This window comes from Euwallacea fornicatus, chromosome 15, assembly GCF_040115645.1.
Source record: "Euwallacea fornicatus isolate EFF26 chromosome 15, ASM4011564v1, whole genome shotgun sequence".
In the NCBI taxonomy this organism is placed as follows: domain Eukaryota; kingdom Metazoa; phylum Arthropoda; class Insecta; order Coleoptera; family Curculionidae; genus Euwallacea; species Euwallacea fornicatus.
Window position 1 is genome coordinate 272,589 of NC_089555.1, and position 21,224 is coordinate 293,812.

At 36.2% G+C, this 21,224-nt stretch overlaps 5 protein-coding genes across 6 annotated transcripts; 2 read left to right on the top strand and 3 right to left on the bottom strand.

Moving 5' to 3' along the window:
• The first annotated feature begins 360 nt into the window (after positions 1-360).
• On the top strand, positions 361-1,392 carry LOC136343795 (waprin-like protein). Its single transcript, XM_066290751.1, has 4 exons — positions 361-764; positions 817-879; positions 949-1,116; positions 1,172-1,392. Exons 1-4 carry the CDS (start codon positions 761-763, stop codon positions 1,270-1,272), a joined length of 336 nt encoding a protein of 111 aa, XP_066146848.1. The 5' UTR covers positions 361-760; the 3' UTR covers positions 1,273-1,392.
• LOC136343789 (receptor-binding cancer antigen expressed on SiSo cells) lies at positions 1,303-2,326 on the bottom strand. Its single transcript, XM_066290743.1, has one exon. It carries the CDS (start codon positions 2,144-2,146, stop codon positions 1,547-1,549), a length of 600 nt encoding a protein of 199 aa, XP_066146840.1. The 5' UTR covers positions 2,147-2,326; the 3' UTR covers positions 1,303-1,546.
• A 130-nt stretch (positions 2,327-2,456) lies between these two features.
• mRpL30 (mitochondrial ribosomal protein L30) lies at positions 2,457-3,353 on the top strand. The gene is made up of 3 exons (XM_066290747.1): positions 2,457-2,744; positions 2,816-2,942; positions 2,996-3,353. The coding sequence occupies exons 1-3, from the start codon at positions 2,623-2,625 to the stop codon at positions 3,281-3,283; spliced, it is 537 nt and encodes a 178-aa protein (XP_066146844.1). The 5' UTR covers positions 2,457-2,622; the 3' UTR covers positions 3,284-3,353.
• crb (crumbs) lies at positions 3,347-21,008 on the bottom strand. 2 transcript variants are annotated; one of them, XM_066290693.1, is made up of 36 exons: positions 20,738-21,008; positions 14,468-14,617; positions 14,205-14,407; positions 13,825-14,149; positions 13,604-13,773; positions 13,313-13,451; positions 13,041-13,234; positions 12,646-12,985; positions 12,399-12,568; positions 12,044-12,197; positions 11,589-11,752; positions 11,396-11,521; positions 11,043-11,341; positions 10,812-10,910; positions 10,601-10,757; positions 10,367-10,552; positions 10,135-10,316; positions 9,921-10,080; positions 9,608-9,872; positions 9,460-9,555; positions 9,178-9,406; positions 8,996-9,069; positions 8,667-8,932; positions 8,317-8,479; positions 8,106-8,256; positions 7,858-8,050; positions 7,595-7,805; positions 7,325-7,538; positions 7,088-7,272; positions 6,682-6,822; positions 6,246-6,626; positions 6,066-6,195; positions 5,705-5,892; positions 5,280-5,652; positions 5,057-5,228; positions 3,347-4,247 (listed from the first exon to the last, which is right to left on the bottom strand). In XM_066290693.1, exons 1-36 carry the CDS (start codon positions 20,781-20,783, stop codon positions 4,020-4,022), a joined length of 6,924 nt encoding a protein of 2,307 aa, XP_066146790.1. In that variant the 5' UTR covers positions 20,784-21,008; the 3' UTR covers positions 3,347-4,019. The 2 variants fall into 2 exon arrangements, with proteins under 2 accessions (XP_066146790.1, XP_066146791.1); XM_066290694.1 differs by lacking the exons at positions 12,044-12,197; positions 12,399-12,568.
• On the bottom strand, positions 14,879-18,138 carry ScpX (Sterol carrier protein X-related thiolase). The gene is made up of 9 exons (XM_066290723.1): positions 17,947-18,138; positions 17,466-17,679; positions 16,819-17,053; positions 16,558-16,766; positions 16,372-16,505; positions 16,096-16,321; positions 15,934-16,044; positions 15,642-15,881; positions 14,879-15,450 (listed from the first exon to the last, which is right to left on the bottom strand). The coding sequence occupies exons 2-9, from the start codon at positions 17,652-17,654 to the stop codon at positions 15,163-15,165; spliced, it is 1,632 nt and encodes a 543-aa protein (XP_066146820.1). The 5' UTR covers positions 17,655-17,679; positions 17,947-18,138; the 3' UTR covers positions 14,879-15,162.
• Positions 21,009-21,224: the final 216 nt, after the last annotated feature.

The window sequence follows — 21,224 nt, forward strand, 5'->3', positions numbered from 1 at the left end:
AAGAGAAAAATTCCGATTGTCAGAAAGATGTGCAAACAGTCCCGGACTATATATTTCGTATATTTCTCATGGTTCGGAATCGATTTCTTTCTCCATGAAACAGACCATATATTTGCTATGAACCTTTCACCTGAAGATATGAATGCTTACAGAAACACGAAAAATTAAATTTAATCACTCTTATGGGACTATTATTGATCTATTAAACTTTAGCTTTAAAGCTTAACGTGGATTTTAGGGTTACACGGCAGAAAAATACAAATGATATTTCGTATGTGAAAAAACAGGGTCATATGAAGAATATATTTCACAACTTACCTACTTTCCGTGAATCATGATTCTCCAAATAAAAATTAATTAGAACGTGTATTAATGTTAGGCAGTTACTACCCATTCTGTGTCTATATGCTTACTCAGTATTTAATATTGGCAATTTTTATGGGCACCTCTATAAGTTAATTTGGTTTCTTAATGTAACTTAATATTCATTTCAACCAATGAAGCAAAACCTCAGTTTACGTACGGCACTTTGTAAAAACCAGTTTACGCAGTATACCCCCAATGTATTTATACAATGAAATTGACCATTTAGGAGACCCCCAGGCAACAATTTACCATTATACAAAATAAGATTAAGCACAAATATTAAATTAACGAGATACTTCTCAGAGGCGCAGTTGCATTTATCAAGTTCCCAAGGAAGGTTGAATTAAGACTATTACTTATTTAACTTAAAATCCAAACATCACCTTTGAGCAAAATGAGTAAGGAATCAGACTTTTACCTAATAAAAAAAACTTAACAACATTTTTTCAGATAAAACCTGTGTAATTATCTTTATTGTGACTCTTTTGGTGTCAATGACTATATCAATTGATCGTAAGTAATCTTTTAGTATCAGGCAGCAGTATTCACCAGTTTATATCTACATCATACAACTTATTACAGATAATTGTCCAGTCTCAAATAAAATGACTTCTTGCTCCCCAAAATGCAAGGATGATTCTGAGTGTTTTGGGCGAAAATGTTGTCCCAATGTGTGCAATATCAAGTCATGTGTCCCTGACCACCTTAAAGACTCAAACCAATATGATGGATATAAAAACCAACAATCAGGTAAATTTGACAGAAAATTCTAGTAAAATATTTGATGTGATTTGGTGATAACCAGGCTCAGCCACAGGAAGTTATTGTGGAAATGTAAAATGTAACTCCTATGAAAAATGCGAAATGGATAGATCCACTAAGAGGCAAAAATGCGTCAGGCAGTGAGGACCTTTTAAATAATATGCTAAACATCAGTTGAGCTTTGGTAGTATGTCTATTAAAATGAATTATTGTTAAACATACTTAATCATGATATAAAATTAAATTTACTATCAGCCAGATAAATAGTCTTTCATTGGAATAATTTAGTGTTTGCTGATAAATGTCAATTTAAAAATAACTGAATGTACCTAGTGAGGCACCAATGGCTTAATGTTTCTGAATGTAATTAAATTTTCCTTTCAATCAGGCTGAAGCAATGATCATGGACTTACAAATGTCACACATATAGTTTATTTCCTAGTGTTCTAGAAGTTTTTTCCATACGTTTCTGATGCTGTGCTAAAGCTTTCTTCTCCCTTTCTAGCCTCTTCTGCTCTCTAAGAACTTTCTGAGCATCTTCATCTAAAAGCCTCTCTCCATCCCACCCACTACTCTCATCCCATTCCCCCAACTCCCCTACAGCTAAAGAATTTTCAGACATTACGCTTAGACGATTGTTTTTGAGCTGATGTGTCTGATCATTTTCAGTGCTGACTAACACCTTCCGTGGAGCCTTAATTTGGGGCGTCATACTTTCAAACAAATCCTCATCCTTGGAATTTTCCTCAGGTTTCTCAGTCCTGGCTTTAATGGTCTGCTCGCGGTACTGCTCAATGTAGTCTTGGACAGTTCTAGGTTTGTCTTTAAAAGTCTCAGTGTTCCATTCAGTCCAAGTAGATGGCTCATTATCCAAGTCATTGGAAACTACATGTGTCAACTGCTCAGAGTCGCTGTAACTGAGTTTTCTTCTACGAAAGCAGCAAAGAGCTCTTCGGAATATGTTTATGAAATGGAGTAGGAAGGCTTTGAGCTTGAAAATAAGCCACGTAAAAAGCATGGCTTATTATTTATTAGGGATGTTCGTAAAGGATTCTACATTTTATATTATTAATTTTAACAAAGTGTGGCGGAAGCTATTTGAGGAATGTAGAAAAATGAACAAATTTTAATGTTAAAGTGAAAATTCTTTCGTTACAATACAAAACAAAGTTGTTAGGTTAAATCGTTACGTCACAGAACGATCTGTTTAAGTGCTGACAAGTCAGATTCAAACTTGCTGTTCTTGTTTAATACATTTAGCTTTAAAGCTCCTTCCTTTTCAGTTCACCTTTGATTTGTTGTCTTTCCATTTGTCAAACGATAATGGTTACCACAAATAGGTTAGGTTTTAGTTAAGCCTTCCCTTTGGGTAAAAATAGAATTGATTAAACAATTATAAAGGAAACTCATTAACATTACAAAAAGAAAAATCAAATTTTCTTTTTTGAATCTCCGGAATTATTTGATTCATGTGTGGTTAAAGTTTAAAGCAATATGAACCAAAATTTTCTTAAAATATCCACTCCTGCGTTAACATTGATTAGAAGCCTAGGGAAACGAAGATACAACTGGCGTGACGAAGGAATCCAGTACCCAGGATTCAAGTACTACCCCAGGTAAGCCTTGAGTTACTACTCAACTTGGTAAGGATTTAAAAAGTTCAAATATATTGAATTTGCTACTGTAGAGACTCCAATTTTAAAGACCCTCCACATGAGCCTAGCAAATTGTTTCGTGTTAAACGGATAAAACCAATGAAGGGACTACCTTACTGGGAGAAAAACATATTGAAAGAGTTTAAATTAGATGGAAAAGTAACTTTTTTAAAAAGGCTATTTAAATTACATGTAAACTAGTAATATTTAAGGAGTATGCAGTAATTAAAAATATCCCAGAGAACAATTCAAGACTATGGAAAGTTAAACATGCAGTTGAAATTGTTCCCATCACTTTCCCTGATGGTTTTCCTAGTGAAACGGACCGAACAGTATTGCAGGAGAATGGTGAATTGAGGCTACTCAAAAACGTAGGGGTTGTGACCAAACAACTGCAGCTTTGTGACGAATTCCGGACGCTTACTAACCGAATGGATGGGGATACTTTAAGAAGGAATTTAACAAAACAATGGCTGAATGGTAACGACTTGTTTTCATAAATTGCTTATTTTTTTATATTGTTGTTTAAGTTTTCCATGAATAGTTTCAAATAAAAAAATCTCTTCAGTATATGTTTTTATTTTTCATAACTTACATGCTACTAAATCTTATGACAATATAGTGAATTTAAAAATAATTATTTACACAAACTTTGGTTTTAAGTTATAAGTACATTACATAATATCAAAATAGATTTTGTATAGTACTACAAGAAAGTTTAAAGGCATTGATATTCGAGCTTTGCAATTAAATTATTGCTGAATATTCAACAATAATAAATCAAATTCTGTGTATATCACAATATTACAATACAAGCAAATATTGCCTTAAAAATATCATTTTCTTGGACGGTATTAGTCATAAGATATTAAGAGTTAGTCAAGCTTTTAAGTACTGAAAATTAAGAGCAAATATGCATCAGTCGCGACTTAAGTGGTCAATAAATATGTTATCTATTACCAAATACCTACTGAAGTTGTTTAAAGTACTGGTGTTGCTTAAACCTAAATTAAATACTGTATGTATATGGACAGTTAAAAGTAGTGCAATGTGGATTAACACTACAAGAAAATCAGTCGTTGTTAATATGGAAAAATATACACTAACAACTACTAATAAAGAAATTTCTAAACTTAAATTTTTCCTGTTCAAGTTTAGTTCTCTAATGGGGGAAATACTCAATTAACTTTATAGAATCATGTTTACCGAAACTCATATTGATTTTTTTGAAAACGATCAAATCAACCTCTCTTCAGGAGGAGGTTTCAATACGTGATCCAACTCAACTCTAGGATTACAAAATTCTTGCGCTGAGGGACTGTAAGTGCCCCTTGTTGCTCGTTTGCTGCGAGCTACATTTACGAGGATAATCATTCCAATCAAGAAGCCCAAAATCAAAATTAACACCACTGGAACTATTATATAAAGAATATTAATTTCGCTGTCTGCTCTTGTTACTGCCTCCTACAAATTTAAACTAAATGGTAGTAAAAGTGCGAATAGTTAGAAAAATACATTGAATTCTCAAGTGAGGAGTCAGGCTTTGAAAGGACGTAAAAAAATATCCTGTAATGTCCTGAGTAAAGCCTTTGATATCAATTTTCTGGTTGTTCTGGCGAACGTCCATATCGCGTATACTGTAAATTTTTAAAGATCTCGACATAAAAAGGATTTATAGTTTCAATTAGTGGTCTCAAAATCTTATTTGGCCTATGTTGGTTTTGGTACAGTATTCTCAGATAAAATTAACCAAAAATAACATACACCCTTTACTAACTAAATCCTATGCTGGAACAACGTTGTAACTGTCAATATTAATTAATCACAACGCTATTTCAAGGAAGTACGGTACTTCCTTGGAATAGTGTTGTGTGCGTCTTCAATAACCTGCCTGAGAAATACAAGAGGAAATCATTTCCTATACCTTTTCTAAACCCTACTGGCGAGTTATGTAAGACGGTTACAACGTTGTTCCAACATAGGGTTCAATTAATGTTTCAGTAACAATCATATCATCAAAACACCAAGTGAATCCCCGTGTTGCCCGTTCTATTTCACGCCGTTGCGACAACGGCAGTTGTATGCGAGAAATTATCGCTTTACGCATTTGTTCGAAAAATATTTAGCTCCGAAGAACGAAAGAAAATATTACCAAAAGCTTGGCTAACTAAAGAGCTTTTTACTTAGCCTAGACTAATCATCTGAGAATTCAATCCTATGCAATTCTTCGGTAAAAACAAAACCACATAAATAATTAAAAAGGTAAAATTTACCTGCAAATACGAGCAATTCTTTCCAATCCAGTTTTCATCGCAAACACATAAGTAGTCTTGTTTGTCTGTGCACTGAGAAGTACAAACGCCATGCTGGCATGTCTCCTTATTTAAGCAAGGATCATCCAAAGCGCAATGATGTCCACACTTTCCGGTATTACCGCAAGTGCATCTGAGGCAATATTCAAATATCTGATGATCCTACCTAAATAGTAGCACTTACCTATAGGAACCTGGTAAGTTTTCGCACGTCCCGCTTCCACATGGAGGTGGCTTTTCTCCGCATTCATCAATATCAATTTCGCACAATAAACCTCGATACCCAGTGTTAGTACAGTTGCAATCGTATCTGGAAATTCCATCAATGCAAATTCCTCCGTTTTGGCACGGGCTGCGGCCGTTCACTGACACGCATTCGTCAATATTTTTCTCGCAAAATCTGCCCTCAAATCCAGGATTGCAGGCACAGTATGGAACCTTTGTGTCATTGCAAAACCCAAACTTGCACTTATCAACCTCGCAAAACGGGGTATCGCATAAAGGCCCCTGCATACCCTCGGTGCAAGAACATGTGAAGTTATTGCCGGTATCTGAGTCTGAAAAATATTCCTGTAAGAAAGCAACAAAAATAAGCTAAACGAGGCTTACTTGGGCCTGTTTTACAAGTAGCCCCATCCCTGCAAGGCCGATTTTCGCATGTAATCAACAAGGGAGCTTCGCACTGTTTTCCCACAAAATCCTCTGGACAGTCGCATTTAAAAGTACCCACTAAATCATGACAAACCCCACCATGCTTACAAGGGTTGCTCTGACACTCATCTATGTCAATTTGGCAGCTAAATTTAATGCAAAATATTAATAAAATGTACATTAAATGCATTAACAAATTTGATCTTTGAATTACTAGCTACAATGCAACAAAACTAAAAACACTTGAGGTTTATCAGAATGCAAGTTACATGATTTAAAAGAAACATGAATATCTGCAGAAAAAATGTATGAAACTCACTGCTCGCCTTCGTATCCCACTGCACACTGGCAATCGTATTTGGCGATTAAGTCAACACAAGTGGCCCCGTTTTCGCACTGATTATTTTCGCACTCATTTATGTCGATTGAACAGTCATCCGCAGTATAACCTGCGACAAAATTGCCCTTCTAAATTGCCCAATTTAATTGCCAAAATTACCTTCGTTGCAGTCGCACTTGTAAGTTTCTGTATTGTTAATACACTGGCCTTGATTATTGCAATCATTATCGTAGCACAAAATACAACCCAAATCCACCTTATCGATCAGAGGCTGCAGCTCGAAGAATTCCTCTGAATACCTAACTTTCGGATATATTTCCTTAGTGGTAAAATACGGCAGCAAAAGCCCGCCGATTCGAATTTCGCTCACGCATCCTTTGAACTTGTCAGTTTTCTTGTTTTGGTCGATTTTGAATAAAAACCCGTCGTCAATATACATTTCCGCACTTTCAATTGAATTGCTGACAATAAGCGGATCCACAGTGGTTGTATCAGCTTGATTTAAATAATTCGTGGTGTTTAGTTCGGAGTTTTCAATTGCTGCCAAAAGATTAATATGTCAAAGATGGGAAATACTTATAGTTTCTAAACATACCCAACATAAAGTTGAAAGTCTTGTTATCGCTACCAGCTACGTAAATTTCTCCCTCTTTGAACAGCTCAGTCAAGGAAACTACGTCGAACTGGGTACTTTCAATGTTAGGGGATTGGTCCAGAATGTTTTCCTTGAAACCGGCTGAAACATTTTGAGCATAGAAAGTTCTTATGTATATTATATGCAGTAAGAAAGAAAACGCACCATCGCATAAATTTCAGAAAATGCATAATTAAAAATAGTAACAAAATATTGATTATCTTGTTTTCTCTTATGTTATTTTAAGGTCTACAAGGTGAAGGTTTGAGGTAAGGTGAAGAAAAATTGCGAAAGAAAGTGAAATAGAAAATACTAAAAATTGTATAAGTGGTAAGTATGGCAACATTTTTGTATATGTAGAAAATACCTTTAAACGCTTGGTCCTTGAACTGGAAAATCAAAGTCAACCATTGCCCTTCGAACTTGTCCTTCTTAAATCTGTGCGTCATCACGCCCGAACCTAAATTCCACTGAATTACCACTTCATTATGGTAAATAAACACCGTAAAGAAGTCAGCGTTGTTCTTGGCGAATAACAATGTGCCCCATGACCTGCATGAAATTGCTGAAAGATCCTGTGAACAACACAAAGCTGCAGCCTTACCTGGTTCTATAGGTCAACTCAATTTCGTCAACATTAAAATCCCTGCTGGAGTTAGGGAGGATGGTCAGGCCATAAATCAAAGGCTCCTGCTTTCCGTTGAAAGTGGCGTTTGCAATACATTCATACCCGTCTTCCAAATTTTTGCAAACCGCCCCGTCTGGACATCCTTCAATTTCGCAGAATTCCAGCTCTTTGCAGGTTTTGCCCTTAAAACCTTTGATAAAACAAAAGTCAAGTACTGAAAACTGCTAAAAATAATAAACAAAATACCTCTAGTGCAAATGCACCTATAGTCATTCCAGGTGTTCTCACAAATGCCGTTGTGGTCGCAAGGATTGTCTTCACATAAATCATCGGACACGACCCCCTCGAGAACCAAGGAACGATCAAAAGAAACATTTCCAAAAGGAGGGGGAATGAACAAGTCTGCTGCGAAAATTGGAAAGAATTCTACTACCATTATACTAGAACCATTACTGATCTGCAAAAAACTCATTTAAACTAAACACATATGAAATAATTAAAACTTATACTTGAACATCCTGTATAATTCCCTTGAAATTGACATTGCTAAGAGTGGAAGTGATAGCCGCAGGTGCTGTAGGGGTCACCAAATCTGCTTTTGGGGCTAGATTTTCAGTTGCTTGTCTTACGGAGCGTAACTGCGGCTGTCCACCAAGGAAGAGCACTTGGGCATTCAAAATTCCAGTGGCAGAAATGGTTTTTCTAACGCATGAACATTGAGGACAAATACCAAAATAATAATAGAAAAAAAAACTACCTAAAGTATTCAGTTCCATTTAGCTTTACTTGTACCAAAGTCACATTCCGTATAACTTCAATAAGATGGTTGTAGCCGTTATCTAATTTAACTCCTGAGACTGGGTAAGCTTCTGCCGAGCCGTTGAATTGAATTCGTACAAAGAGTTCCCCTGGAAAAAAAAATTATTAATCTTTTTTGTTGTTGTTTATATATTTGAATGGAAAATTACCGTTTTCAAGTTGGGCTGCCACATAGTTTTCATCAGTGGTAGTTTGACTTCCCATGGCGGAGCCCAAATAAAATATCTGACCTTTGCCTTGGCGAGTTCGAATGAACATCGATATATCGACGATAGTACGGATGGCCCTTCTTGCAGAATCGAACACATTAACCTTTGAAAATGTGGAAAAATTAGATATCCCGGCAGCATATGAATAGAAAAGGGAGAAAGAAAAAAAGGGTCATACGCAGATTACACAAGAGATAATCTCAAGATATTTGCCAGTGTCTTATAAAAACATGAATTCAGGTTTCCACTTTCTTTAGATTGATATGTTTCATGTGCCAAATTTCACATACCGTAACTAACGAATCAATTATGTCCTCATGCCCAAAAGTAGCTGCTGTATAATTGTATTGGCAAGTATTGCCCAAAAAAGGGCGCGTGCAGGAACAACTGAAATCTCTCCATTTATCAGTACAATGCCCCCCAGAATGACATGGATTCGGTTCGCATTGAGGTTCCCTAACGCACCCAATTTCCGTGTTTTGAAAGGTCAAGTGAGTGGTGTTTATTGACTGAGGAATCACCCAGTCAGAGTTGATTTGAATGTCCTCGGCGCAGCCTTAAATGAACACCAACCAAGTGAATAAAAGTTGTTAAAGATGATTGGAATAATGCAACTTACCGACTAAAAATGGCTGCCCTCTAGTCAGCTTCCTTAGGTTTGAAGGAATGCCCCCAATATAGGTAACTGGAAAACTGAAAATGACACTCAACTAAGCTTTAAACTCCAGTTGCTCGCGCGAAATATTTTACTTAAAAAACAGAAATTTCCGAGAAGTTAAACGTCTGAAAGAAATTTTTTACCTTGTTGAAGAGACGTTATAGTTCTCATTAAAAGTGATGGGATAAATAGTCTGCTCTTCATTGGCTCCTAAAACTAAATGGGTGGAATTGATGGCCACAAACACCTTCTGCCAGTTACTGTCATTTAAGTTTGAGCCGATAAAAACACCTTCCCATTTATTGAGGAGACTTGACTGGAGGTTCAAACGACCTCTGGCGAGTTCTAGTATGTAATATGTCAAACCTTTGCCTAAAATCAAATTGTTAATTAAGTGCATTTACTACAGAAAATTTGTCTGGTACCTAAAGCCAGCAAACCATCTCCCAATGTAGTTTTGAATCTAAATTGAATGTCATAGCCTTCATCTCTGCTCGTATTAATCGTCACCAAAGAGTTGCCTGCAAATGCACAGTTTAAATGCATTATTTCCACGTAATAAGACAATTTTACCTGCAAAGGACATTGTTGTCTTGTTTTCACAGGTATGTCCGTGAAACCCGTTTGGACAGGAGCAATTAAACTTATGCTCCACTTCGTTGACTAAATAAGGACGACAAATGCCTTTGTTTTGACAGGGCTCGTCGGCACACCCTACTAATTTCACTGAACAATTTTTGCCTCCGTATTCGGGTTCGCAGATGCAAAAATAGTTCGCCACTCTATCGACGCAAGTGCCGCGCACGCAAGGCTCATACTTTTTACACTCATCAATGTCCTGAAAATCCTTTTTAGTCTAGAGTTAAATAATGTGGAAAACTTCTACCTGCTCGCAGTGAGTTCCCTCATATCCATCTTCACATTCACAAGTATAGCCACCAATTTTATCCGTACAAGTTCCATACTGACAGGGACTCGATTCGCACTCGTTTATATTGATTTCACAGTTAGTACCGGTAACTCCAGGTACACACGAACATTCATAGCTGAGAAAAAAAAATGGTACGACTTGGAAAAAGGATTATTTACTTAAAACATACCCTTCAGCTTCATCGTAGGAAAAAGGCTTGTGGAAAGCTTTTGGCAGTTCAATACCCAATTTCAAAACAATCTCTGAACTATAAAGAGTAATATTAGATTTTTCCATGCAGAGTCCACCGAATTTACACGGGCTGCTTTCGCATTCGTTAATGTCCACTTCGCAGTTTTTGCCTTCATAGCCCTAAAAATTGAAACTAAAATAAAGTTAAGCTGTTATATCATATTACTCGCCTTATAACAATTGCAGTCGTAATCTTTGACTTTATCCAGACATTCTGCCCCATTGAGGCAGGGATATCCTTGGCAATCGTCGATATTAATCTCGCAGTGTAGTCCTTCGTAACCGGTATCGGTGCAGTTACAAGTATACTCATTGAGACCATCGATGCATCCAGCTCCGTTATGGCACGGACTCGACTACAAAAAATGTCTAAAACTGATCTCAGCATATATACCAAAACTTACTTCGCAATCATCAATGTTAATATTACAAGTTTTGCCGGTTAGTCCTGGTGGACAAATGCAGGCAAAATCATTTATTTGGTCCTTGCATGTAGCTCCGCCCATACAAGGGTTCGACGCACATTCATCGATTTCTTCACTGCAATTCCTACCCTTATAACTACAAAATATTTAAATTTTAAAAATTAAATCATTTGGATTGTAACGGAAGTACCCAGGCAAACAGGAGCAAGTGTAGTTATTCATTAAGTCAATGCAAGTTGCTTGGTTTTGACAGGGCTGTGGAAGACACTCATCGATATCAATTTCGCACCTAAAAAGTAAATCTTTGCAACATAAACAATAAGAGAAATTTGCAAGTAAAGCACCCAGTTTTTTTTCCAACCTGTGGCGTTGCGTGCTTCGAACTTCATTTTTCAACTACTCCATTAACCTAAACACTCACCTTAATCCCGTAAATCCGGGCTCACAATAACACCGAAAACTACCAACGGTATTAACACACAAACCAGTGTTGCAAATTTGGGTATTGGGTATGCTGCACTCATCGACATCCAAGTCGCAAAGAGGACCTGTGAAGCCAGGATTACATTCACAGGTCCACTTGTTACTAGTTGAATCCACTATACAGGACCCGTTAACGCAAGGACCCTTAGAACAAGGGTCTATGTCCACGGTACAATCATCACCAGTAAAGCCCAGTGGGCAGCGGCATTCGTAATCGTTGATCAAATCATAGCATACCTGGAAATACAAGATTTGTAAACTATTTAGACTCCAATAGTAGGAGATATTTACTTGACCATAGGGACACGAAACTCCTTTGCAATCATCTTTGTTAATTTCACACTTAGGCCCATCGAATCCGGGTAAACATCGGCAGGTGTAGTCATGTCTGTTTGTTGAAAGACATGTGGCGTTGTTCTGAAATAACATGTATGAGTTTTATTTTATTTTAATTTATTTTTGTTTAATATATAGAATAGTCGACCTGGCATGGTTCTAGCTCGCAAACATCATAGGGCCTCTCACATAACACTCCCATCCAATCATCAGTGCAATTGCAGTAGAAAGAATTTACTCTATCAAAGCAAACTCCTCCATTACGACAGGGATTTGATTGGCATTCGTCAGTATTGGTTTGACAGTAGGTGCCTGGAAAATCCATATAACGTTATACCCCATCAACATTTATTTTATAGCGGTTTTATAAAAATCAAACACTGCAATAAAATGAGCGGCTTTCATGAATAACAATAGCGTATTAGAAGCCAGATAACACGAACATAACATTACTTCAATCTCATCGGTACACAGGTAACACAGAAATTTCATACAATAATCTCGTGCAAATATGGAGCAAACTAACCAAAGCATCAGCACCTAAATAAATCAAAACCTTACAAGCAGACACGATGTTTAATTTGAGCATTACAGTACTCTAACCTTTGAACCCTGTTCTGCAAAGGCAAGTAAACCCCAATGCCCTTTCTAAACAAACTCCGTAATTTTGACAGGGATTACTGAAGCACGGGCCGATTTTAAGCTCACAATTTGTGCCGGCCCATCCAGAGGCGCAGGTGCAGTAATAACCACCCAGCTGTGAAAAAGTGAAAGTTGTTAATTAACTACTCTGATTAAAGAGGCAAATAGTTAAGTGCAAACTAGTGCGACTTGGCGAGGAAGCTATAGTGAAATGAGAAAAACAATACAAGTAGGTCATTTAGCGCACTTAGGACATGGTCATCTAAACTCCTCCAGTAGCAAAAATACGCGTTGCACCCCTATAAAATTAACTTACATAGTCCTGACAAGATATTGCATGCACACAAGGCAAGTTGACACATGCAACTCTCCTATCGCAATTTTTTCCAATCCATCCATTGCCGCAGAGGCAATAAGATTTCCTACCGTTACTAATGCAAGAACCGCCGTTTTGACAAACATTATCGCGTTTTTCAGGAGACATATCTAAGTGGGTCAAAGACGGCATGCAAAAATTGGAATAAAAGGACAATTTATGAAATTGTGAAGGTTTGAAGTTTTACCTGAATATCCTGGGGGACAGGAACAGTTAATATTTCCGTTTATGATATTACAAAATCCTCCATTTTTGCAAGGATTGTTCGAGCACAAGGATATGGACTTGCAATCGGGAAATTCCCCTGGAAACTCGGGTTTGCAGACACAAGCAGCTCCACTCAGGGAGTCTTGCATGCATTCGCCCATACGTCCACAATTCAGCATGTCACAATGCCTCTGCTGTCTGTTCTCTACTTCACAATTTTCCCCAAAATAACCAGGAAGACATTTGCACTCGTAGCCCGGTTGTTTGCTCACACAAATCCCGTTATTGAAGCAAGGTTGTGAAGCACAGTCGTCAATAACCTGTTGGGAGTATTAAAAAATTATTTATTGGTCGGAGTTGAGGAAAAATACCCACATTTTGGCAATTTTTGCCTCCAAAACCAGGAGCACATTGGCACAAATATGAGCCATATGTATCAAAGCAAACACCTCCATTCAGACAAGGGTTGGCGACGCACTCATTGATGTTAACTTCACAGAGTCTCCCGGTGTAGCCAGTACGAGTGCAGTCACAATTGAAGTTATTGAGTTCGTCCGTACAAATGCCGCCTAATTATAAATCAATTAGTACAATGTAATTGAACAAGCGAATGAAACTAAGGAATTGAAAATAATTGTGAAACTTGCCATTTAAACAAGGTTTGTTTGCACAATCGTCGATGTCCAACTCGCAATTTGGTCCACTAAAACCTGGTTTGCAAGTGCACCTAAATGCGCCAGTGTCAAAGCTCACGTCGCACATGCCTCCATTAAGGCAATGATTCACCTGTAAGAGGATGCATTATTATATAATCTCAAAATTGGATACTGACTTAAATCGCTTTAAACAGGTGAAAACTAAAGCTGAACTTAAGGTTTGATGCTCATCATTGGAAGGGTACCTGTACTACATCAAGCATTTGTGTAGAAATACTTTACCTTGCATAATGGATGTGTCAGCAACTCAACCTCACAACTCCTTCCAGTAAATCCAGGCGCACAAACACAATCATAATCTCCCTTTTGATCTGAAATACACGTGCCGCCGTTTCTACAATAGGGTGGCCTTTTCTCACATGGATTTCCCGAGTCGATTTCACAATTTTTACCTAAAATCACACATTAACACTTAACTCTAAATCTCAAACAAGAAACCTAACCTGTATATCTGGGCATGCATGCACAAGTATAGGTATTATGATTGTAGTCGTTGATGCAAGTTCCATGTCTCATGCAAGGCTCATTCAGGCAATAATCTATTTTCGTCATCTTTTCAGCGGGTGTGCAGCTATCTATTGGAATTGGGCATTTTTCGAAAATGACATTGTGATTAACGTAAATGAGACGAGGGTCAAAGACCACTGAAGGACCTTCTAAGAGGCACCCGTTAAAGTTCTTGCCTACCAGCAGCACTGACGCTACCATATCGTCATACAGTTTGCTGCTGGTCAGTAGATTTGTGTTATAGCTGGAATTTGCTATGACCTGAAATACGATTATTTATTTTTGGCAAGAGAATATGATTTTACGTAAAAATTACCTCTATATTACCATCAACGTTTATAGTTAAGTTCCCAACGGAGTATTGTAGGAATACTGTGTGCCATTTATTGTTCACAAAGTTTCCAAAAACTATTTCTTCATAAGAATTACCGTCAACTTTCGCTCTAAATAAAACTCCTTTCTTGTTTACTAGAAGCTCGATGGATTCCTCGGTTTGCTGCTGCGATAGCAAATTTCCTCCTACAAATACGTTATCAACTTTATGAGACCTTCGAGGAATATTAAATGAAAAAAAAATACCATAACAGGTTCTGAAGCTCAATCCTACAGGCTTCCTCAGATTTATGCTATTCTGAAGTCGCAAATACGATGAACTATTGAAATATGCTTCAGGTTGGCCACTTGGAGTCGAAACTTCATTTAAGCAGTGGCATTTTAGGACATACAAAACTGAAAATGTAATGTATTTTTTAAAACTGGAATTTGACAAAATGAGATATTGCCGTAGCTGCATATGAATTATTACTGCTGATAAATCTAGAACAATGGTTATCGAAATTGCATTTTAACTAATGGTAACGTATAGCAAAGGGGCAAAGAACATAATTCGATAGAATTTTAAGAATTTTATGTGAATTTCATATATCAGGTTTAATCAATAGGTTTCATTGAATAAATGCTACCCAAAACCTTATTGAAACACAATGGTACTTCCTTTTTATAAGCATTTATTTATAAAAATAATATATCAAAAATATATTTAACATAATAACTGATATACATACCAACACAACAAAACCATACAAAAATTGATCTAACATTACAAACCTATTCCCACGAACACGATAATAAATGCCCACATACTAAATTCCATGTTTTAATAGAAAATGTGGATCTAACACATATAACGTTCAATAATATATTTGATGAATTAACCAAACCACTTTGTAGTAAAATATTTATTATATTAATAAGAATAAACAGTACTTTTTACTCTATAGTTTAGATTTAAGATGTTTAGCCCGTAATTCCTCAATCTTCGAAGCAGCAACTCTCTGTAGCTCCATCAATTTTAAAGCCAAACCGATGTTACCTTGAATCTTAATTTTACCCTGGAAAAATGCCTTTTGCGGTTCGATGTTGCCAGTGAGCAACTCTACAATATCTGAGTCTTTTACGGTAAAAGTCACTTGGGGTTTATCCTTTCCGTTAAATTCGATTTTGCCTTTTCCTTGTGTAGTGTTTATGACCCAAAAACCTGTACTGCCATCTTCCTTTGTAATCTAAAAAATATATTTTTTTGAATACGTAGAAACACATTTCGCTCATAACTCCTAAATAAAACAACTATAAAACTTTAAAAAGTCCACGTTTGTGAATAATCAAACTCAAACGGAACGATAGGTTTCCATCATCACTAGTAAATATCAGCCGAAATACAAAAACATCACATTTAGCACTCTTAGCAACTCACCTTTAATCCATAAATACCTCTAAATTTAGAAACCAACCCGTCCTTGTCTTCCAACATGGCTTCTTGTAGAATGTGCATAAAAGGGGCGGCAATAAAACCATCCTCACTCGTTACCGCTGCTGTTTTCCCGGAACTTACATTTCTGTTTTTATACTCAGGAAAACCCAATTGATACAATGCTACAACTACAGCACCCCCTAGACCAATATTATGTTGAAGCGCCAGTTTGGCATTTGGAACCTGCAAAATTGGCCTTTAAAATTATAGCCAAAATATGTAGGTTTAATTTAACCTGTCTAAGACCTGCTTCCCCTCGAAGTTGCCATGTTAATTCTGCACATTGTGCTAGACCTGTAGCTCCTAAAGGATGGCCTTTAGAAATAAGCCCTCCAGAAGGGTTGACCTTAAAAACAATATCATTTTCAATAGCAAAAACGATAATAGAAAAACCAACCACATATTTGCCGCCGTAAGTATTATCTCCTCGATCTATCAACTTTGGGGCCCCACCCACAGGGCATAAGCTTAATGCCTCATAAGTGATTAATTCGTTGGCAGAAAAACAGTCATGCAACTCTACTACTTGAACATCTGTTGGTTTTTTGCCTGTTTTCTTATACAAACGGTCGGCGGCTAGTTTGGACATGTCATAGCCCACTATTTTTATAGAGCTTTTATCCCTAGAAAAAAATATATATATTAGAAAGTAATAACATAATATGAGACTTACTGGAATGTGGATGGTAAATCAGTAGCCATTTCCATGCCTAAAATCTCAACTGCTCTGGGTTCCAATCCATGACTTCTAACAAAGTTTTCTGAAGCTACAATAACTGCAGCTGCACCATCACTAGTGGGACAACACTAAGGATATTTTATATTATTAATAATACTTTTGAGATAGTTTATATTCCACCTGCAGCTTAGTTAGAGGCTCAAACACTTTAGGAGAGTTTTTAATCTGTTCCAAAGTGAACTCATCCCTAAATTGCGAATTTGGGTTATTTACTGAATGTTTATGATTCTTCCAAGCGATTTTTGCAAAGTGATCAGCAGTTGCTCCATATTTTTTCATGTACTCCAATCCAGCATTACCAAACATTTGGGCAGTCATTGGTGAAGCATCTATTATACATCCTCTTAGAAGTTCAGTAATATTAGCAGAATCAAATCTTACTAATCTCAGCAAGTTCCGCCATTGCCTCTATGTGTCTTTCCATTGGGTTGGCCCTATCCATGAAAACTGAACCTAAACTTCCTTTTTGCATCTTCTCAAAACCCACAGCTAAGGCACACTGTGCCTTTCCACACTCTACCAATTCTTTTGCTAACAATAAGGCAGACGATCCAGTAGAACAATTATTATTAACATTGAAAATTGGTATGCCTGTCATTCCAACTTCATATATCACCTAAAACGGTCAAAATGGTGAAAAAGCAGCTCCTGATGTACCAAACAGACAATGCTTAAGCTGATATACCAGTTGTTTATAAAAACTGAAGAGTAAATATATCGCTTCATCAGATTCATGCTATCAAATGCTGAAGAGTCGAGTAAACACGGTAAAAGCTACTGACACTTTATTTTAAATTGTATAATTGTTGCATAAAGAAGACTAAAAATAAATTATGAGAATCTCATAACTTTACTACTTATTCCACTGGCAACAGCAAAAGAATATATTAAGACAAATATAAATTCTGTCGAAGTAGACGATTATACTATATTAAACAAAAATATTAGTAAACAACCTGTAGAATTATTCGTATGCAGTACATTATTATATGCTACATTACTACAGTAGATATTTATGTCACACTTACCCTTTGACCGCTGGTGGAATCACCGTATACGAACCCCGCAGTTGCCAATTCCACTTCTTCCATTTTGACTTTAGAGTCTTGCAGAGCCCCCAAAATGGCTTCCTTGCCCCAATCGGTGTAGTCTCCAACTTTAGTGCCCGGCTTGTCAAATTTGGTCATTGCGACCCCAATTACGAACACTCGGACCATTTTTTCCTGGGGTAAAAGTACTGGTCTACAAACGGAAGAATTCGGAAATATAGCACAATTTGACAACGTCGGAGAGAAACGTTTGGTTTGGCTCGTTGAATTCGAGCAAATACATGGAAGAAACATTGAAAAAGATTACTGTGGAAATTAAAGAAAAGATGGAATTTTGAACTTGTGCTTGTTTCCCTAAAATGTCCAAGTAGTTTTCCGACATTACAAGTACAGCTTTATCAAGTTACATACGAAAGAACACGTTAAATTCATCTATGAGTATAATAAAGTTTCTACCTACCTGTTTTACAAACACTGTTGAACTATAAACGTCACAAATCACAAAATAAAAATCAGCTATACGTTTAGAATAAATAAACCTTACATCCAACCACTTATACAAAAAATGTACACTTAAATTAATATGAAATACGATAAAGATTGTTGACTATCGAATAACTCGGCCCCCCCACTACCTACTTGTCGAACTTCGCTTTCACCTTCGTGGAGATAACGTCATGATATGCGCGACTCGTTGCGAGGTAGGCCACCAATAATACAAACGAACATCATTTTATGGTTATAAAACCTTGGCAAATGCTCATATCTGTATGATGATAATTTGAGTAATTCAAGTGCACATTAATTAGTTATAATATATACTCTAGCAACAACATTTAAGTATGAAACTCTAATAAGATGTTTAAACCCAGAAGGATTTCCCTTGTACTAATTTTAAGTCAATTCTGCTTCATTACAAGACGCAGTACAAGCGAAAAAGCCTTTATAAAAAAACTGACATCTATAAGCCACCTATTTGCAGCTTAAAGAAACAATTCATCAAATCCTTACTGAACTATGCCCTTGCAAATTACCGTCTTTAACATGAAATGCTATATTGCCTTATGAAAGAAACGACCTCTTCTTGGGAAACGACTCGGGCGCTTTTGGACTACGAATTTACCGTTATCGAAGTATAATGTTCACCAATTCAGCTACAATTAGAAAATGTGCCTTAAAAGCTCATCCCTAATAGCAATAAAAACAAAACGTCACCACTTTACTAAAGTCATCAAACATCCTTGTTAAACTTTTAAATATTTTATACTAAAATCAAAATCTTCACATTTAACCATCGCATCAATGGCTCATTCTATTAACTTTAACTAATAATTCACTAATTTTGCAAAGTTTAGGAGCTCCAAAATAGATGACAAAACTATAGTAATGATCCAAATTAAAAAAGAATTTAAACAGGCACAGGTCTTTTAGAAAAACCTAATATTCACAGACAGATATCAAGTTCAATAAGTTCAAATTGAAAACCGTTACTTAAGCTAACTTTTTAACTTCTATTGAAAATTTGAAGAAGTGGAAGAAAATAGATATTTAAAACATTCAGAAGAAGCTCATGAAATGTGACCTTTTAGAATAGATATTGCTGCTACTATAGTCCCTATTGGGACTGGATAAATTCATAGCCACATCCCAGTACACTGGTGATTATAAGGAAAGATTTGATGCTAGTGGATATGGAAAAGGCAAAAAAGAAAGAGAGGAGGTGGATGATGATTCTGATCATGTAGGGGAGTATCAGAACAAAGGCACCTGTCATTGTAAATAAACTTATGCAACCTATTACAACCATTCATTAATAGTTCGTAAAGAAATGGCTATTACCAAGAAAATTGACTTAAAATGTTTAGTAACCGTAACTTCTGGTTCTACTTGATAGTTTTCTCAGAAAGTACTTTATAACAGCAACTGCATAAATCGCATGGTACAAAGCAAATATATGGTAAATTTGCAAATTACTTGGCATTTCTTTAGATACCCAATTAGATTTACTGTTAACACAGATTTGCTTCCTCGGGCCAAATCACTCAATTAAAATCGGACGGCTAAAGTGGACATCTAGTACGTTGTTCAAGCGTTCTTTGTGTACTTATTCATTAGGCACTCATCGTGGCCGATTAATTGGGTTAATAAGGCGAAACGTCTTATTAAGAACATGAATTTACAGTTTTCAATATCGCAATAATCCAAAATATGATTTTGGGGAAAAAAAACAGTCACTCACTTGTTACGGTCTGCAGGGTAAAGGTGAGAAACTACCAAGAAAGGAAGTGAAGGATCCGCTTCAGGTGTGAAGGATGTTTCAAGAATAATAGTGGAACCAATTGCTGACGTGAATAATGCAAAGCATGCATGCCCTTATTTATTAGAAAAATCCTTTTTTAGTTTCTTTAACATTGTTAGGTATTTATAATGCAGTAAAGAAATCAATGCTGGATACTGTAATGCAATTCAGTATGAGGTCAACCCAAAAAATGTTTTTAACAAAGAACAAAAATTCTTTTAATAAACAAGGCCATTTCATTCAGTGGGCAGGTAGCAAAAACGATAGATCTAACGCAGATTCCATTGTCGACATTTTGCTTTAAGTTACGAAACAATTCTACTGTTAATTGGTTTCTATGATTTCTTCAATTTATGTAAACATTAGCTGTTTGGTTCATGAGTCATCTAAGAGAAAAGTTTACAGGCTTTGTGTGCAAAGGCAAATTGAAAAGAGGTTATTTGGGAATAGCTGTATAAATGGCAATTATTGATAATATATGTTTAAATAGGGGTCTGTGGCATGAAAGGGTTAAACAATTTCGTAAAATGCAAGACTGAAAGAAAAGCTTCGCGAAGGTTTTTTTAGCTCTCCTATTTTAATGTGAATTTAATCAAAAATATGCTTATCTTTTTCATGTACTATGTAAGTTATTAACGTGACTATTTACTATAACGCTTAGAATAATTGATATAAGAAGTTGCATAGCAGTTTACATTCATCCTTAAATGGAAGTTCTGATAAGTAACACCATATATGGCTAACATTTTTAAAGTTTAGAGTGCAAACTTTCATAATATAATTTCAGTCTTAGTTACTCAACTAAAAAAAAAACAAAATGAAGTAGCCAGGGAGGCAGCAGACCCTGGTGGGGGAGTAACACAATTTCTTCTTCTACCCCAACAAATTAACTTTTATATGTCTGTGGTACTTTTTTTTTAGCTAGGAAGCATAAGATTCTAAATCTACTTACCTAATAGGTAAAAGAAGCTACATATTTTTAAGTTGAGGGTACCCATGCCTTTCGGTTCACAGGTTGTTTATGAAGAAATAGGGACACTTAACACATATTTATCAAGTTTATAGCATATATAACACGTCCAGCACTAAAATACGAGAGGTTTATTTCGCGAAAACCTCAAATTGCGTAAATTCGGGAATGTTACGTCGGATGTTTGCGTTTACCTTTGATTTAACTGCAAAAAAATGTAAACTCGGGAAAAATTTTAGATTTAAGCGTGAGAGTGGGAAGAAATTTCAACATTTCATCTGCGCACGTGTGAATGTGTCAAAAAAACATCTGATTGACGCTAAACACGTTATTTTTAGTCAGGTAACCAGTAATACTCTCGCAAGTTAATAATTGAAACAATAAAAAGTAATCAATTATTTTGCCCTTAGTATAGGTTATTTCAGCAAGTTAAAACAAAAAGTAAGTATCATAAAATTAAAATTAGCAA

What these genes read in the sequence shown, in the direction of transcription:
- LOC136343795 (XM_066290751.1), top strand. An exon ending in AATGACTATATCAATTGATC is followed by an intron (nt 880 to 948) that starts GTAAGTAATCTT and finishes AACTTATTACAG; the next exon opens with ATAATTGTCCAGTCTCAAAT. An exon ending in ATATAAAAACCAACAATCAG is followed by an intron (nt 1,117 to 1,171) that starts GTAAATTTGACA and finishes GGTGATAACCAG; the next exon opens with GCTCAGCCACAGGAAGTTAT.
- LOC136343789 (XM_066290743.1), bottom strand. Translation starts at nt 2,146, where the DNA reads ATGCTTTTTACGTGGCTTATTTTCAAGCTCAAAGCCTTCCTACTCCAT.
- mRpL30 (XM_066290747.1), top strand. Translation starts at nt 2,623, where the DNA reads ATGAACCAAAATTTTCTTAAAATATCCACTCCTGCGTTAACATTGATT. An exon ending in GGATTCAAGTACTACCCCAG is followed by an intron (nt 2,745 to 2,815) that starts GTAAGCCTTGAG and finishes TTGCTACTGTAG; the next exon opens with AGACTCCAATTTTAAAGACC. An exon ending in AGTTTAAATTAGATGGAAAA is followed by an intron (nt 2,943 to 2,995) that starts GTAACTTTTTTA and finishes GTAATATTTAAG; the next exon opens with GAGTATGCAGTAATTAAAAA.
- ScpX (XM_066290723.1), bottom strand. Translation starts at nt 17,654, where the DNA reads ATGGTCCGAGTGTTCGTAATTGGGGTCGCAATGACCAAATTTGACAAG. An exon ending in GATTTACCATCCACATTCCA is followed by an intron (nt 16,322 to 16,371) that starts GTAAGTCTCATA and finishes ATTTTTTTCTAG; the next exon opens with GGATAAAAGCTCTATAAAAA. An exon ending in GAGGTATTTATGGATTAAAG is followed by an intron (nt 15,451 to 15,641) that starts GTGAGTTGCTAA and finishes TATATTTTTTAG; the next exon opens with ATTACAAAGGAAGATGGCAG.
- crb (XM_066290693.1), bottom strand. Translation starts at nt 20,783, where the DNA reads ATGGGTACCCTCAACTTAAAAATATGTAGCTTCTTTTACCTATTAG. An exon ending in AATGGAACTGAATACTTTAG is followed by an intron (nt 8,051 to 8,105) that starts GTAGTTTTTTTT and finishes TTCATGCGTTAG; the next exon opens with AAAAACCATTTCTGCCACTG. An exon ending in GAGTTGACCTATAGAACCAG is followed by an intron (nt 7,273 to 7,324) that starts GTAAGGCTGCAG and finishes AATTTCATGCAG; the next exon opens with GTCATGGGGCACATTGTTAT.